Below are 15,194 nucleotides of genomic sequence, written 5' to 3'. Positions count from 1 at the left end.
ACTTTTGCTTTAAACCTAATGGACTAAATGTTTTGCTAAATATTGATTAGACTAGGTTAAGTCCATACCAATGTGGGCATATGTAGAAGCAAACAACATCGTTGTCGTATCTTTTTTGCAATGTCGGGCGGCCAGTCGTATCTTTTTTGCAATGTCGGGCGGCCAACCGTGCGTAGATTGACTATAATATAGGAACCATACGTCAACTCTAAAAGATTTTCTCATATGTATTATATTTCTCTCTAGTAGAGTTCTCTATATCTCATTCTTTATACATTAAATACTCATATTAGAGTTATATTTTGCTCTAGATATTTGTATATATATATTTATCGTACACTCAAAAGACATATGTATTTTACTTTTGCTTAATCTATTGTTTAAAGTATAAAAATGGATATAGAATAGGCGAGAGAGTCTCTATATATAGAAGATGGAGGAGTGTCCTACACGTTAGAGCAATGTCAAGTCACATATAGCCATCTAAAAGTCTAGCCATTAATAATACAAGTTGTATATTTCATACTTGCTCCATCTCTTGCTCTCACAAACTATATCGGAGTACGTGACCTGTCCACTTTCAGCTGACTACCAGTGAGTAGTATGTTTTCTCTATCTCTATTTCTCTTCCTTCTAAGTCACATCTGACATGGCATGTCTTATAGTTCGCCTACATCAATTTATTGTACTTGCCCATAGTGGATACCATTAGAACTTATAGAGGAGGAAGATCTTCTAAATATATAGTAGTGAACGGTTTCAGGACAGTTGGAAATAGTCTAAGAAGCCATACGCCCGTAAAAGTATATAAAATCGTGCATAGAAGCCAACAAGGTTCACACGGGTACATCATATATACTGATGAACGGCTGGTCGATTTGGTCTTTATTTAGTTAGCTAATCCTTTCAATGAACAGTAAAGATACTCCATTAGAAATTGTAAGTGTCTTTGATCTCGTTCTTTTGGTATAGTTTAATGCTTGCTACCCTGTTCATCCTGTAGACATGCGTTTATGGTAACCGTCTATGACCTGTAGCTGTAGTACAACACCATCTCCATCGACCCCTTGATCTACCTCAGTTTCAGTTCGAGGAGTCTAATCCTTTACTCATGAATCCCTTTCAATTTTCTGGTCACCAAACTAGTCCTTAGTGAAATTTGCATTAGCTGGATATCAGTATTCTTCTTCTCTCTATGCAGCAGAGGGTCAAATAAAAATATAATGTCGTCGACAAAGCTGAAAATGTAGAGATTTGTAAAAGAAGGCATAGAGATATAATAGCATCTCCAAAAGCTTCTCAGAAGTCTCCTCTAAATCCAGTTTTTTTAGGAAAAATCCAAAAACGTGTCTCCAACAGTTTCCCTGAAGCTCTCTCAACTTTTTCATAGCCCTTAAAACTTCCTCATTTGTAGTTACAAATGAGGGGGGGGGGGGGGTTGGGCTCCCCAGAAACAATCTGCCGTTTTAAGGGATTTGTTGGAGAAATGATTAAAATCTACCCCTACTAATTATTTAGATGTCCCTTAAAACTGATTTTGAGGAGTCATTTTCTGGGGATCTCTTGGAGATGCTATAAGCTTAGAGAAACTAAAATCACGTAGGATCATTACTAAAATCTAGAAAAGTTATGTAACTTTATGGTTGACAACATTTTCATTTGTATTCATTTAGTACATCAAACAAATAATTTACATTCGATTTGTTATAATATGTGGGCCGGAAAACTTAATATGGGTACAAGTGAGATAAGAGTGGAGTGGTAGAGGAGGTCACACGATAGTAGACTTGTTCAAACGACGGATCGGGTGAGGTTCGGGTCGGGTCAAGGTCAGGTCATGGGTTGTTTCGCATGGCACGTGCCTGACCTATGGATAGGGGTGAAACGGGTAGATATGGACGGATATTAGCTCATCTTGTATCCTACCCTAATGTATTTAAAATGATTTCGGGATCGGATACATATAGTTAGAAATGGCACGAATACAGATACAGGGACCAGATATTTATTTGGGCGGATAAGTGACGGATACGGATATTATTTGGTCGGATATCAGATACTTGTCGGATAATACATTAATTGCTTATCATAAAATATTCTTGTTCGACCACGAAATTGCAAATAAATTATCAAGATTAATAAATAATTTACAAGAAGATAATCTCAAGTTTCCACATAAAAATGTTAAGTGAAGTATTGATTATGTTGAAACTTGGATACTTAGACTGATTTCACGTATAACTCACGCAAGAAGTGAAAATGAAATAGAAGAAACGTTGACATATTGTGGATTTTATAGTACCCGTATCCAACCCAAATATCTGGGTATTTATCGAGTAGTTCTCGCTTCGTATCCAATCCGAATTCGAAGCCGTACTATCCAGTTATTACTCATATCCGTCCTGAATATAAAAATACTCGAATCTGTATCCGAAAAACGGGTATTTGCACTATCCGTATCCGATACCTGGCGAGTATACCCGACCTGTTTTCACCCTACCTATTGCGTTGGGGTCGGGTTGGCCTATGCCTACATGTCGGACGTGTCGGGTCGTGTTTTTTTTGGTTGCGTCGAGTTTTGTTTATTTTGGGTTGAGCTTTTTTTGGGTTGGGTCGGGTTTTTTTATAAAAAATCATGGCTCGTACCCGACCCATGTATAGTTGCAGGTCAAAAACTATGGCTCGTGCTTGTCCGTCAAATTGGTTGGGTCAGTTTTTTCCGGGTGAATTGGGCCGAATTGGTCAGGTCGGATGTCTCATGCTTAGGTCTGCACGCGAGAGGGAGGTCATGAGTTTAAATCCGATGGATCGTGAAGCGCGTGAAAAGTGATAGCATATGGGAAAAAAATGTCGCTAGTCGCATAGTGTGAGCTGGGTGCCTCCCTGATTTTAAAAATATTTTTTGGGTTTTCTTTTTTAATTTTTCTTTTTCTTAATGTTTTCCGGTACTCGACAAAGTGTCACCGAGTGACCGTTAAAAAGAACACTTTACAAAGAGCCCTTTGCTAATATTTTTTTATTGTGCGCTCTTTGCCAAGTGCGAAGCTCGACATAGCCTTGCCGAGTGCGACACTTGGCAAATCATTTATCGAGTGCAAAATGGCTTTTGTCGAGTGCTTGTGGGAGTCGCCAAATAAAACGATTCTAGTAGCGGATCTTTCCTCTGAAGAGACAATATCCTACTCCCCTCGTCTCAATTTATAATTTGTTTAACCTTTTGTAACCAAGTTTAATCGGCTTGTCTTATTAAAAAAATTAGAAAGAATGAAAAATTTAAAGCCACACTTAAATTATATCATGTGCTAAATGATATCATAGTAAAAAAATCAATAATAATTATATTTTATTAATAAGGTAAGTTAGTCAAATTTAAAATAAAAAATAAAACGAACTATAAATTAGAACTGCGGGAGTATGTCAACGTTAATACCAAACACGAGCTCCATCCAAACCATTGCGTGAAAAGTTGCAAAAAGAAGAAAAAAAACGAATAGATAAAGGACGTGATCATGCATTTACACGTGAAATTTAAGATGCTAAAGAAATCTTTACAAGACAAGTTAAAAAAAATGAAACCAACATGTATCAATAGCTGCGGAGGACGATCCATGCGTTTGAGTTGGAAAAGTTTATCTTGGTGTAGAATTGGATTAAACCGAGCTGTTGTTCGAACTAGATGTAATTTATATATACAAAATACTTTAGAAATAATAGAAGTCATTTCTAATTAAAGCCAAACACACAACTTAGAATTCGATGGGTCATCGATTTTCTCGTATCTCCTAGCAATCTGATGTGACCATTGAATCTCTGACATGCATGCAGGCTTCTGGGATGTATGATCAGCCGAGCGGAGACTTTGCACGCGCGTTGTTTTTTTAGTGTTCTAAAGCACGATACTTTGGCATGGCGCGCATGGCCAAAGCACAGCCGGTAAGAAAAGCATGCGCCGGCGGGTTCCTCCATAGCTAGTGCACGAGTTAGGTGTTCTTTTTAATATCCTCGTCTGTACTTTAGGGATCTAAACTTTAGAATTAAAGTTCGAAATAATAGGTAGTTCAAGGTATGCCGGCCCTAAACTTTAGTCCATCTTGTATTAGGACTTTAAAACTTAAAAAGATGGGCTAAACTGTTCTAAATCTTTTAGATTTCTAATAATTTAGAGGGGTGAAGCCGCTGCTAGTGCTTCTGCTAGCTCGCGCGGCAAACTAGCCGCGCGCAGGCCGCAGCTCATTTCACCAGCACACTTGCAGGGCCATAGGCCATAGCGAGCGTGGATCGATCAAGCGTTGGAGTTCAACAATAGCTTGCCACCGGCAATGTCAGCTTGCTGCTATTGGAGAGAGACCTGGAATCGCTTGAATGAAATCAAAGAAACTGGAGACAAGTTTTCAGATTTAGTTTTTTGAATATAAACGCTGATACACAAAGGAGACATGGCCCTAGTGGCTGAACAAACGGGAACGTGGACACGCCACGGACGCGCACACCGCAGTTTCGGCCGGTCGTAGTAGCTGCCTTGCTTGTTAGTTTCCCACGCGCTGCTGTTTTTTTCCCCGAGACGCGCCGTGCAGGAATACGTGGATGACTACGAGGCAAACGTGCCGTTCCGGGCGCTGGCGGGCGGCGGCTGCCGCGTCGAGGCCGCGTGCCCGACCAAGCGCAAGGGCGAGTCCGTCGTCACGGTCAGTGAGTAGAGGCGGCGCCACAACTTCGTCGTGACCACGGACTGGGACGACGTCTGCGCCGGTGACTTCGACTGCGTCGTCCTCCCGGGCGGCCGGACGCCGGAGCTGCTGGTGACCCTCGACGACACGGTGGCGCTTTTCAGGGAGTTCGCGGACAAGGGCAAGGTGGTAGCCAGCCAGCATCGACAAGGGCCACTTGCTCCTCGCCCCGGCGGGGCTGCTCAGGGGCAAGAAGTGCGCCAGCGGGGTGCCCATGAACTCCATGAGGGTGATATCGAGGCTGGCTGGTGGCGCCGTGGCCGTGGAGGCCCAAGGGGCGGTCACCCGACAGGAAGCTCGTGACGGCGGCGAGCTGGCCGGACCGTATCTTGCGCAGTTCGTGGCTCACGTTCTCGGCCTCCTCGGCATCTCCGTCTCGTTCTGCTGAATGCATGTCTACCCTGCAACTCTGGGTGCACTCAACACTCTGTTCTCGAGGACATCGTTCACGAGGTCTGAGAATGGCGCAATAAATTACATCAGTTTTTTTCTCGCCTTTTATCCGTGCACCAACGAATTTCGTCAGAGTTGATTCCGCTGTATTTGTCATCTTTCTACATTTCGTTGACTCCGACAAATTTCGACATGTAACGAGGTCTCAAGACTGACGCTGCCTTTCAAGATACTAAGATGAAAGATAAATCTACAAATAATAATGGTAACCCCAACACAACAATGATGGCGGTATGCAACATAAACACCAGACTGCGCAACATGATCCCCAAAATCGTCCGGCTGTGCATCATGACTTTTTTTTGGATAATGGAGAGAAAGTTCCGGCTTTCCCCTCAAAAGAGGTTAGGGCCAACACAAATTGTTACATCACACTGCTCAATACAAGGACAGACCCCTCCACACAGCCACACACTAACACACTAAAGGTTTTTGAAACTTAATAAAACCAGTGAGATGATTACAAGGCAATCCTATTAGAAAACCTCCAACCAAAATTAACACAAAATTGCATGGCCACCGATTCCAGGCGACAACAGACATTCTTTATTAAAACTCCATCAGCTTCATCCTTTTGTAGCTGAGACCAGAATCTAAGCCAGTGTGTACCTCTAAAAAGAACATGCAGATAAGTAAAACTTGAAACATTATTAAAAACTAAGTCATTCCTACTTATCCAAATAGCCCAGCAAAACACTGAGACACCTGTAATAACAAGACGCTTAGTTTTTAAATCAATACCGGTGATCCACGTACTAAAAATATGACGAACAGACCTCGGTGCACTCATACTAAAACAGAAGTGAAACAACCTCCACATATGGCGAGCAACATGACATTCTATAAACAAATGTTGAATAGACTCATCAGTATTACAAAACCCACGTTTTTTGTTCCCATTCCAATTTCTTTTGATGAGGTTATCCTTAGTTAGAATAATCCCTTTAACCAAATACCACAAAAAGATTTTAATCTTTAGGGGTAAATTCAGTTTCCAAATCAGCTTGTGATTAAACATTTGACTGTTATTAATCAGTGCCCGATACAATGATTGCACCGTGAACTGACCAGAAGATGTTTCCCTCCACTTAAAGACATCTCTATTAGAGCTCAGCAGAGTGAGCACCACCCGATTAATAAGGTCATACCACAAAGATAAGTTATGACCCCGCAACGTCCTACGAAACGAAACATTGAGGGGGATTGTCCTCAAGATAGACGCAAATGTATCACTTTTCTGTCTCACAATATGATATAGTGAAGGATATTGCCTCATGAGTGGTTGGTCTCCCAACCACACATCCTCCCAGAATCTTATTTGTTCTCCATTACCTAAAACAAAAGATCCTAGGTTAAAAAACAAATCTTTCACTTTCATAATTCCCGACCAGAAATGAGAATCACCTGGCCTGAAGGATACTTTTGACAAGGTGTGCCTCTTAAGGTATTTATTCCGCAACATACTTTGCCAAATTCCATCCTCATTTACTAGCTTGAAAAGCCACTTACTCAGCAAGCATTTATTTTGTAGATCTAAGTTCTTAATACCTAACCCCCCTCGATCCTTAGGTTGGCAAAGGATATTCCATCTAGCAAGCCTGTATTTCTTCTTATGATTTTCACCTTGCCAGAAAAATCTAGATCGAAAATAATCCAATCTCTCAAGTACACCCCTAGGAACCTCAAAGAAAGACAACATAAACATAGCCAAGCTGGTATGTACCGAATTAATTAGAACAAGACGAGCCCCTATAGACATCAACTTTCCTTTCCAACCACTGAGTTTCTTTTCAAACTTTTCCTCTATCATTTTCCAATCATTATTTCTTAACCTCTTGTAGTGCATCAGGATACCTAGGTATTTAAACGGATACCCCCCTTTCTTACAGCCAAAAATCTGTTGATATTGATGTTCCTCCTCTATTGCCTTACCGAAACAAAATAACTCACTTTTATGGTAATTAATTTTCAAACCTGAGACTTGCTCAAAGGCTACAAGAAGCGACTTCATATTTGCTGCTTTCTCTACATCATTATCAAAAAACAACAAGGTGTCATCCGCGTATTGCAAGATAGAGAGCCCTCCATCTACTAAATGTGGCACTAGACCGTCAACTTGACCATCTGCTTTAGCTCTATTAATCAGAATAGCAAGCATATCCACTACCACATTAAAAAGAATGGGAGAGAGCGGGTCTCCTTGCCTCAACCCCTTGTGAGTCTGAAAGTAAGGCCCAATTTGGTCATTTACCTTGATACCCACATGACCCCCAGTCATAATAAAGGCTATCCACTCACACCACATATTAGAAAAGCCCTTCATCCTTAAGGTTTGTTGGATAAATGACCATTTCACCTTATCATAGGCTTTTTCGAAATCAATCTTGAAAATTACTCCACTCTGCTTGTTTCTATGCAATTCATGTATGGTCTCATGCAATACAACCACCCCTTCCATAATATTTCTACCAGGAATGAAAGCAGATTGAGTAGGGCCAACAGTCTTTGAAGCAACAGTTGAGATTCTATTTGTAAGAACTTTAGTAAAAATCTTAAAGCTTACATTCAGTAGACAGATGGGTCTGTACTGTTGAATTATCTCAGCATCCCTGCACTTTGGCAGAAGAATGATTGTACCAAAATTAAGACTATAGAGGGATAAATCTCCTTTATGAAAGTCCTCAAATAAAGCCAGCAAATCGTTCTTAATAACCGACCAGAACACTTGAAAGAACTTCGCAGGGAAACCGTCCGGACCAGGCGCCCTGTTGTGCTCCATCTGGAAGAGTGCCCGACGGATCTCTTCTTCCGTGAACTGACAAGTTAAAAACGAATTCTCTAAATCCGATACTTGGGGTATATCCAAAACTTGATTCTCATCAAGTTCAACTGCAGAGGGATCTGGTGGCCCGAACAAAACCTTATAATAAGTAGTAATATGTTTCTTAAGGGCCTCCTCCCCTTGAATAGTATGTACCCCATCTTTAAGTTGGAAGATTCTAGCCTTTCTGTGTTTACCAGTCGCAACCAGCTGAAAATATTTCGTATTAGAGTCACCTTGCAACAGCTCATTAGACTTAGCTCTCTGGTACCACTTCATTTCCTCGTCTCTTAGTATTTGCGCCAACTTAGAATGCAAACAAGTTTTTTGATCTATTTCCTGATTAGACAATGGAGCCACTTCTGCCTTTTCGTCCAAATCATCTAATTTGTCTAGCAGATCTTTCTTTTGCTTTTTATAATGACCACTAGTATTTTTAGCCCAAACATGAGGTATTGTCTGACTCTCCTAATTCTGGACTGCCATCTTTCCAATGGTGTATCGCCCTCCACCACTGAAGTCCAAATATCCTTTACCATGTCAAAGAATCCATCACGTAATAACCATCCAATCTCAAATTTAAAAGGGTATTGGTTACCTGTTACTGGTTCACCAGTATTCAAGAGTATAGGCGTATGATCGGATATATCTCTACTCAACGCCACTACAGAGGATAAAGGATATTTAGCTTCCCAATCTGTAGTAACCAAAATACGATCCAGCTTTTTGAAAGTTGGGTGTGGAAGGTTATTGGCCCAAGTGAATTGTCTCCCTGTCATGTTAAGCTCCTTAAGGTTTAACCCGTCAATAACGACATTGAACAAAAAAGGCCATCTTTGATCAAAGTTGTCCTTATTTTTTTCATGAGGATGTCTAAGGATGTTAAAATCACCACCTATTAAGATAGGTAAGGTTTCATGGTTCGCCATTTGGACTAGCTCCATCAGGAATGCCTCCTTCCTCTCAAATTGGGCTGGACCGTAGACGACTGTTAAAGCCCACTTGAAGCTATCGCTTTTGTTACACACCTTGAACTTGACATAAAACTCCCCTTCATCAATAGCACCAATATCAAATACATCTAAATCAACACCCAACAGAATACCCCCCGAACGGCCTGTAGGTTCTTTTGTGTGCCAAATAAAATTCCTTCCCCCACTAAGATTCCTCAGGAAAGAGTCAGAGAAAGATTTTCTCACTGTTTCCGATATAGCTACAAAAGACAAAGTGTGTTCTTTAGACAAGTCAGACACAAATCTATGTTTCATAGGGTCTCTGAACCCATCACTATTCCAGAAAACCCCTCTCATTGGGCAACCGATTTTATTTTATTTCTATTCCTGCTCTTTTTCTTAGAGCTTTTTGTGACTTCAGGCCTACTAGTATGAGACATAATTATATGCTCACTAGTAAAGTCCATCACTCCTTCCAACATGTCATTGCGTAAAGAGCCCAAAATGAAGTTATCTAGCTCCTGATCCTCTAACCTCTCTTTTTCCTCTCTCTCTAAAGCAACTGACTTGGCATCTACGAAACTACCAGACTCACCACTCAACTTATTGGTTAACAACTCTAGGAATTTGTCCCAAGATTTATCATTATTCCCACAAACAAAACCTAAAGAAGTTAACCGCTGCACTACTTCATCAGGAATAAGAACATAAGGTAGGCTGCGTATGGAATTACCTGTAGAGAGGACCGCATCTAAATTGCGAGCAACCTTCAACTTTGAAGCTCTTTGCATGCTGTCCCCATTCCCGCTCCTGTTTCTTCTTTTGCTCCTGCCTGACTCGGTTAGCCCCATAGTTGCTTCTGGAACAGCAGCCATAGCTACCACATCCGGAGTACACGACACCGAAACAACCATACACGACGAGGTTGCTGGCACAACAGCTTGAGTGGGATTACCAGCATGTTCAACACCTTGCATACCCAAACCCAGATCAGCATACTGGACTACCGAGCTAATTACATCATGTGCCGCTCCCTTTTTACCAGTATTACCATCATTACCAGCACCCTTTGAAACAGATTTGCCACTATCTGGAGCACTATTATTAGGGGGCAGAGAATTACCCCCACGAACCACATCCTCTAATTGATCCGACTTATTTTCGTCCTCCCCACCGCTAAAGTCATCCATATCCACTGGAACTGGACTGTCACTATCCATGTTTTCTTCAACCCGAAATTGCAGCTCAAATAAACATTCACCAATCACCACCTCAATGAACTGCGGGATCAGCAAAGGGTCCAACACCATCACTTGAAGACGACAAATACCATATTGGTTGGTAAACTTCATATCAACAGCTTTTGTTACCCCCAAAATAGATCCAACCGCCCAAATTAGCAAGAATTCCATCATGTCATTGGAATGCCTGTGAATTGGATCCAGACTTTTGGTAAAGTAGCCTTTACCTCTTTAGGCCACGACTTCTCTTCTATTGTCATCAAAGATTTGAACTTCGTCTGCACCACCCCCCACTCAATCATATGATTCAAGTCTGCACGAGAGGGGAATTGGGTTTTGAACTCATTATCACCAACAGGATGTACCTCCCATTTCCATTTGTTTGACACTAACCTCTCCAATTCAGCCACCACTTGAGGAACTGATAAGCACCCTCCATCAAATTTTATACTAGCCAACCTGGAGTCTGTGGGCTGCTTGGTAGAAGAAGTATGGGGTATATAATAGAACCCCAGCCCATCCACTGCATAGCCAGCCGTATGAGCTGCTGGTTTGGTACCCTGGAACTTCTAACATCGTTCAGTGTTGTGAGAGGGAGCCCGACAAATGTCACACCATAGATCAGCGGTGCAAACTTGCATGGTATGGCCCTTCGTCAAACACCTCCAGCAATATGGCGCTTTCTCTTTTTCGCCGCCTTTACCAAACAGATCACCAACTACTCCTTGATCCCCATCCCCCTTTCCTTGCATAACATTCTTACCCTTTGCATCAGACAGAAACTGAGACCCCAAAGGCACAGGTTTTACATCAGCAGCGGTTTCAGGTGCAGGTTTGGCAAGAGCATGATTAATCAGGGCGACAGCTTGTGCAAGAGCTTCAGCCAATGGACCTGCCATTGGTGGCCCCAACGATGAACCCTCCACCTTGCTGACAGCAGAACCGTACCCTTGTCCTGAACTGAAACTGGCTACATCCCCCTGGAGAGAGAGTTGCCCAGCACGCAAATCATCCCCCCACCGAGCCCTATTATTGGCATGACTCCAGCCGCCCCCACGATTGTTACCTGGAAACCTGCTGGGTCCAACGTTGTTGAAGTGCCCGCCTCCTCTGTGAAATTGACGACCTCGGCCAAGATCCCACCTGTCTCCACCATGCCCAGGGACCGACGCATGTTCACCGACGAAGAAGCTTCTACAGTCTTGGGGATGCAGTTTTACCTCATTTGGTCACTGCACAAGAAGGACAAAATATCCTAGGGGTTTACTCCAATACAGACCCAGATGCTTTGTCTTGCACAACATCAGTAAAACCAGACCTTTTACTTCAAGGTTCCGGGACCATTTCAGCGTCTAACTTGGGGATTATTTCTGCTAGTGTGGACTGTCCTGGTAGCGCAAGTCCATTAAATATATGTCTGCCACAAGAAATTCAGCAGCATGGACCAGATGCTTTTCTCCATCGATTTCCTGGCATTCTTGGGTGCCATGAACAGTTGACAGCAGGGGGTGTCGCTCCCTATGAGTTACTAAATAAAGTGACCTCTCATAAGGCAACAACTGGTATTTCTTTTACTACTTTAGATATGCCAACCGATGATAATTTTACTTCTCTTCCTCATACAAAAAGAAATGATTCCTCTGATCTTTTGTCTCTTTCAGCACGTGTCAAAGCACAGGAGTCAAGCTTTTCTGATCATACTCAGGAATTGGGGCCATCTAGTTTTGTTCCTTTTGTCGATGCTGGTGCAGGTGTACCTTTTGTTGGCTCCCTGCATGTTTCTCCTGGTGGTAAACATCCAGTGCGTCAGGTGGTTTTGGCTCCGAAGGACGTTTTCTCTTGCCAGTCTGATGCAGTTGTCTTGGATGGGAACTCGGCTGTTTCAGATTCTTTTACTGAGGTACCATGTGCGATTCTCAGGCTTTATGCAAAAAATTTAATATTAAAGCTAATATGAAAAATTCAAAAATGGCACAAGCATTGTCTTTGTTAGCTCGATCTAACTATGAGGTGATGGTCGCCTTGCAGGAGGCAATCGATTCTTTCTCTCTTACTCAGAGAGTAAAGAAAAATAATGTTGACCTTGCCGAGCAGAAGATTAGTGCCAGGAGAATCGATAAGGATGAAGATACTATGAGCAAAGCACAACGCTTGGCTGCCAAGCAACTTGGAAACAAGTGAGTTCTCCTTTATTACTTACAATCCCAAAACGATTATTTCTAACATGAAAAATATTGGAGTCAAACTTGGCAAGAATGAGAAAGAAGTGTTAAAATCAGTGGTTGCGATTAAGAATATAGAAATTGATAGATTTGCAGTTGCTGCAAATTCACCTCCCCCCATAAAATTACAGAAATAGAGGATGGGGAAGACGAGGAGATTGATGCAGAGTTATCCCTCATTACTCAAAAATGGGATGACGATGCGGTTCCTAGTGCTCTAAACCTATGCTATGACCTGAATGTAGTTCCGCGCAGGAAAAAAGCAAATCGGGCCAGATCCGTTGGGAAGGGTACTCGCCTCCCCAAAAAACCAATCACCCCTTCTAAAATTAGTTTATAATGAAAGGGATTTTTTGGAACAGCAGAGGTCTAGGAGACTTGGCTAAACACAACTTTTTGTCTAATTTATCTAAAGAACAACACATGAACTTCATTGCTATTATGGAAACGAGTAGAAGTGATTTCTCGGATTCGACACTGAGACACCTGTGTGGTGGAGTTGATTTTCTTTGGCACTCCATGTCACCAAGGGGGAGATCGGGAGGTATGCTCCTAGGAGTAAATCCTAGCGTGTTTGACATTGGTGCCATAGATGAGGGAGATTTTTACTGTAAATTTCGCCTTAGGAATAAAGTTGATGGCTTCATTTGGACCCTTTTTCTATTTATGGCCCAGCACAGGATGACCTTAAAAGCGCATTCCTAGCAGAAATGGCGAGCGCATGTGGTATAGAGCCTCACCCTTTCATTATCGGAGGCGACTTCAATATCATGAGAAGGCCCAAAGACAAAAATAATAACAACTTTAATTACTGATGGCCCAATTTGTTCAACGCGGTCATAGAGAGCCTTGAGTTAAGGGAAATAGAAATGATGAGCCGACAATACACCTGGTCAAACGATTTAGACCCACTAACTTTCGAAAAGTTGGATAGGGTGCTTATGAGTCCATATTGGGAACTTAAATTTTCAAATGTTACAGTCAAGGCTCTCGATAGGGCCCGATCGGACCACACGCCTCTTTTACTAAATGGCAGAGTGGCTGCTTCGACGTGAAACCATGGCATGTTTAAATTTGAGCTAGGTTGGCTAATTAGAGACGGTTTCCATGATATGGTTACCTCTATCTGGGAGCATGAAACAAGGGGCAACAATTCCAGGGAAAAGTGGCAGAACAAAATTCGGGATGTACGCCAGCACCTTAGAGGATGGGCAAAAAATACGGCTGGAACAATGAAGAAAGAAAAAGTCAAACTTACTAAATTAATCGATGACCTAGATAAAAAGGCGGAGGTTACTCGTCTCTCGCCTAATGAACTAGCCATGAAGGCATTTATTAATGAACGGTTGGCTGGAATTCTAAGAGAGGAGGAAATTCGACTCTTCCAAAGAGCCAAAGTCAAACATCTACTGGAAGGTGACGATAATACGAAATATTTCCAGTTAGTGGCTAATGGTAAACACCGTAAAGAGAGAATCTATAGCCTAGAAGATGATAACAGGCCAAGTATAGTGGACGAGGAGGAACTCAAAAAACACATTACTAGCTACTATAAAGGCCTATTTGGTAAACCAAACCAAACTTCTGTTGAATTGGAGGAATCTTTTACTCACGATATCCCCCAAGTTTCAGATGCAGAGAATGAAATTTTAACTGCGCCGTTTGTTATGGAGGAAGTTAGAAAGGCGGTCTTCCAAATGAAGCATAATAAAGCCCCGGGACCAGACAGATTTCCTGTAGAATTCTATCAAGTATTCTAGGAAGTAATTAAAAATGATTTAATGGCTCTGTTTGCCGACTTCCATAATAACTCCCTTCTGGTGTATAGCCTTAACTTCGGAGTCATTACGTTAATTCCTAAGAAAGAGATCGCTATGAAAATCCAGGATTATAGACCTATTTGTTTGCTTAATGTTAGTTTAAAGATTCTTACTAAAGTGCTCACAAACAGAATAGGTGTGGTTGTCGATCGAATTATTAAACCCTCTCAGACTGCGTTTATGCCTGGTCGTAATATTCTTGAAGGGGTAATTGTATTACATGAGTCTTTGCATGAGCTACACAGGAAAAAATTAGATGGAATTATTCTCAAGTTGGACTTTGAGAAAGCTTATGATAAGGTGAAGTGGAATTTTCTCCAGCAAGCTATGCGTATGAAGGGTTTCTCGCCGAAGTGGTGTGCATGGATCCAAAATATCATCTCGGGAGGTCATGTGGGGGTTCGAGTTAATGATGACATAGGACCCTTTTTTCGACTCACAAGGGCCTTCGACAAGGGGATCCTCTCTCACCGATACTGTTCAACATTGTTGCTGATATGTTGGCAGTGCTCTTTGCTAGAGCGAAAGAGGAGAACCAATTCGTTGGGATCGTACCACACTTGATTGAAGGAGGTTTGTCTATCCTTCAATATGCAGATGATACGGTGGTGTTCCTGGATCATAGCATCGATCAGGCCTAGAATGTAAAACTTCTTTTAACCGCTTTTGAACAAATGTCCGGGCTTAAGATAAATTTTTATAAAAGCAAACTTTTCTGTTATGGGTCAGCTAAGGCATGTGAGACTCAGTATTCAAGGCTCTTTGGCTGCGGAATAGGCATAATGCCTTTCAAGTACCTTGGGATTCCTATGACCCACCGAAGATTGAGAAATAGCGAGTGGCGTTGTGTCATCGACCGGTTTGAGAAGAGACTCAGTAATTGGAAAGCCAAATTCTTGTCTTCAGGGGGAGGCTTGTTTTGATTAATTCTGTTTTAAGTAGCCTACCTATTTTCAT

At 41.9% G+C, this 15,194-nt stretch overlaps 1 protein-coding gene across 1 annotated transcript; it reads right to left on the bottom strand.

Annotated features, from left to right (window-relative positions):
* Positions 1-5,582: 5,582 nt before the first annotated feature.
* LOC118476877 (uncharacterized) lies at positions 5,583-11,175 on the bottom strand. Its single transcript, XM_035967184.1, has 2 exons — positions 10,589-11,175; positions 5,583-10,508 (listed from the first exon to the last, which is right to left on the bottom strand). The coding sequence occupies exon 2, from the start codon at positions 10,367-10,369 to the stop codon at positions 9,308-9,310; it is 1,062 nt and encodes a 353-aa protein (XP_035823077.1). The 5' UTR covers positions 10,370-10,508; positions 10,589-11,175; the 3' UTR covers positions 5,583-9,307.
* Positions 11,176-15,194: the final 4,019 nt, after the last annotated feature.

This window comes from Zea mays, chromosome 4 (genome assembly GCF_902167145.1).
Source record: "Zea mays cultivar B73 chromosome 4, Zm-B73-REFERENCE-NAM-5.0, whole genome shotgun sequence".
NCBI lineage: Eukaryota > Viridiplantae > Streptophyta > Magnoliopsida > Poales > Poaceae > Zea > Zea mays.
The sequence above is the reverse complement of the archived record's forward strand: the minus strand, read 5'-3'. Positions and strand labels throughout refer to the sequence as shown.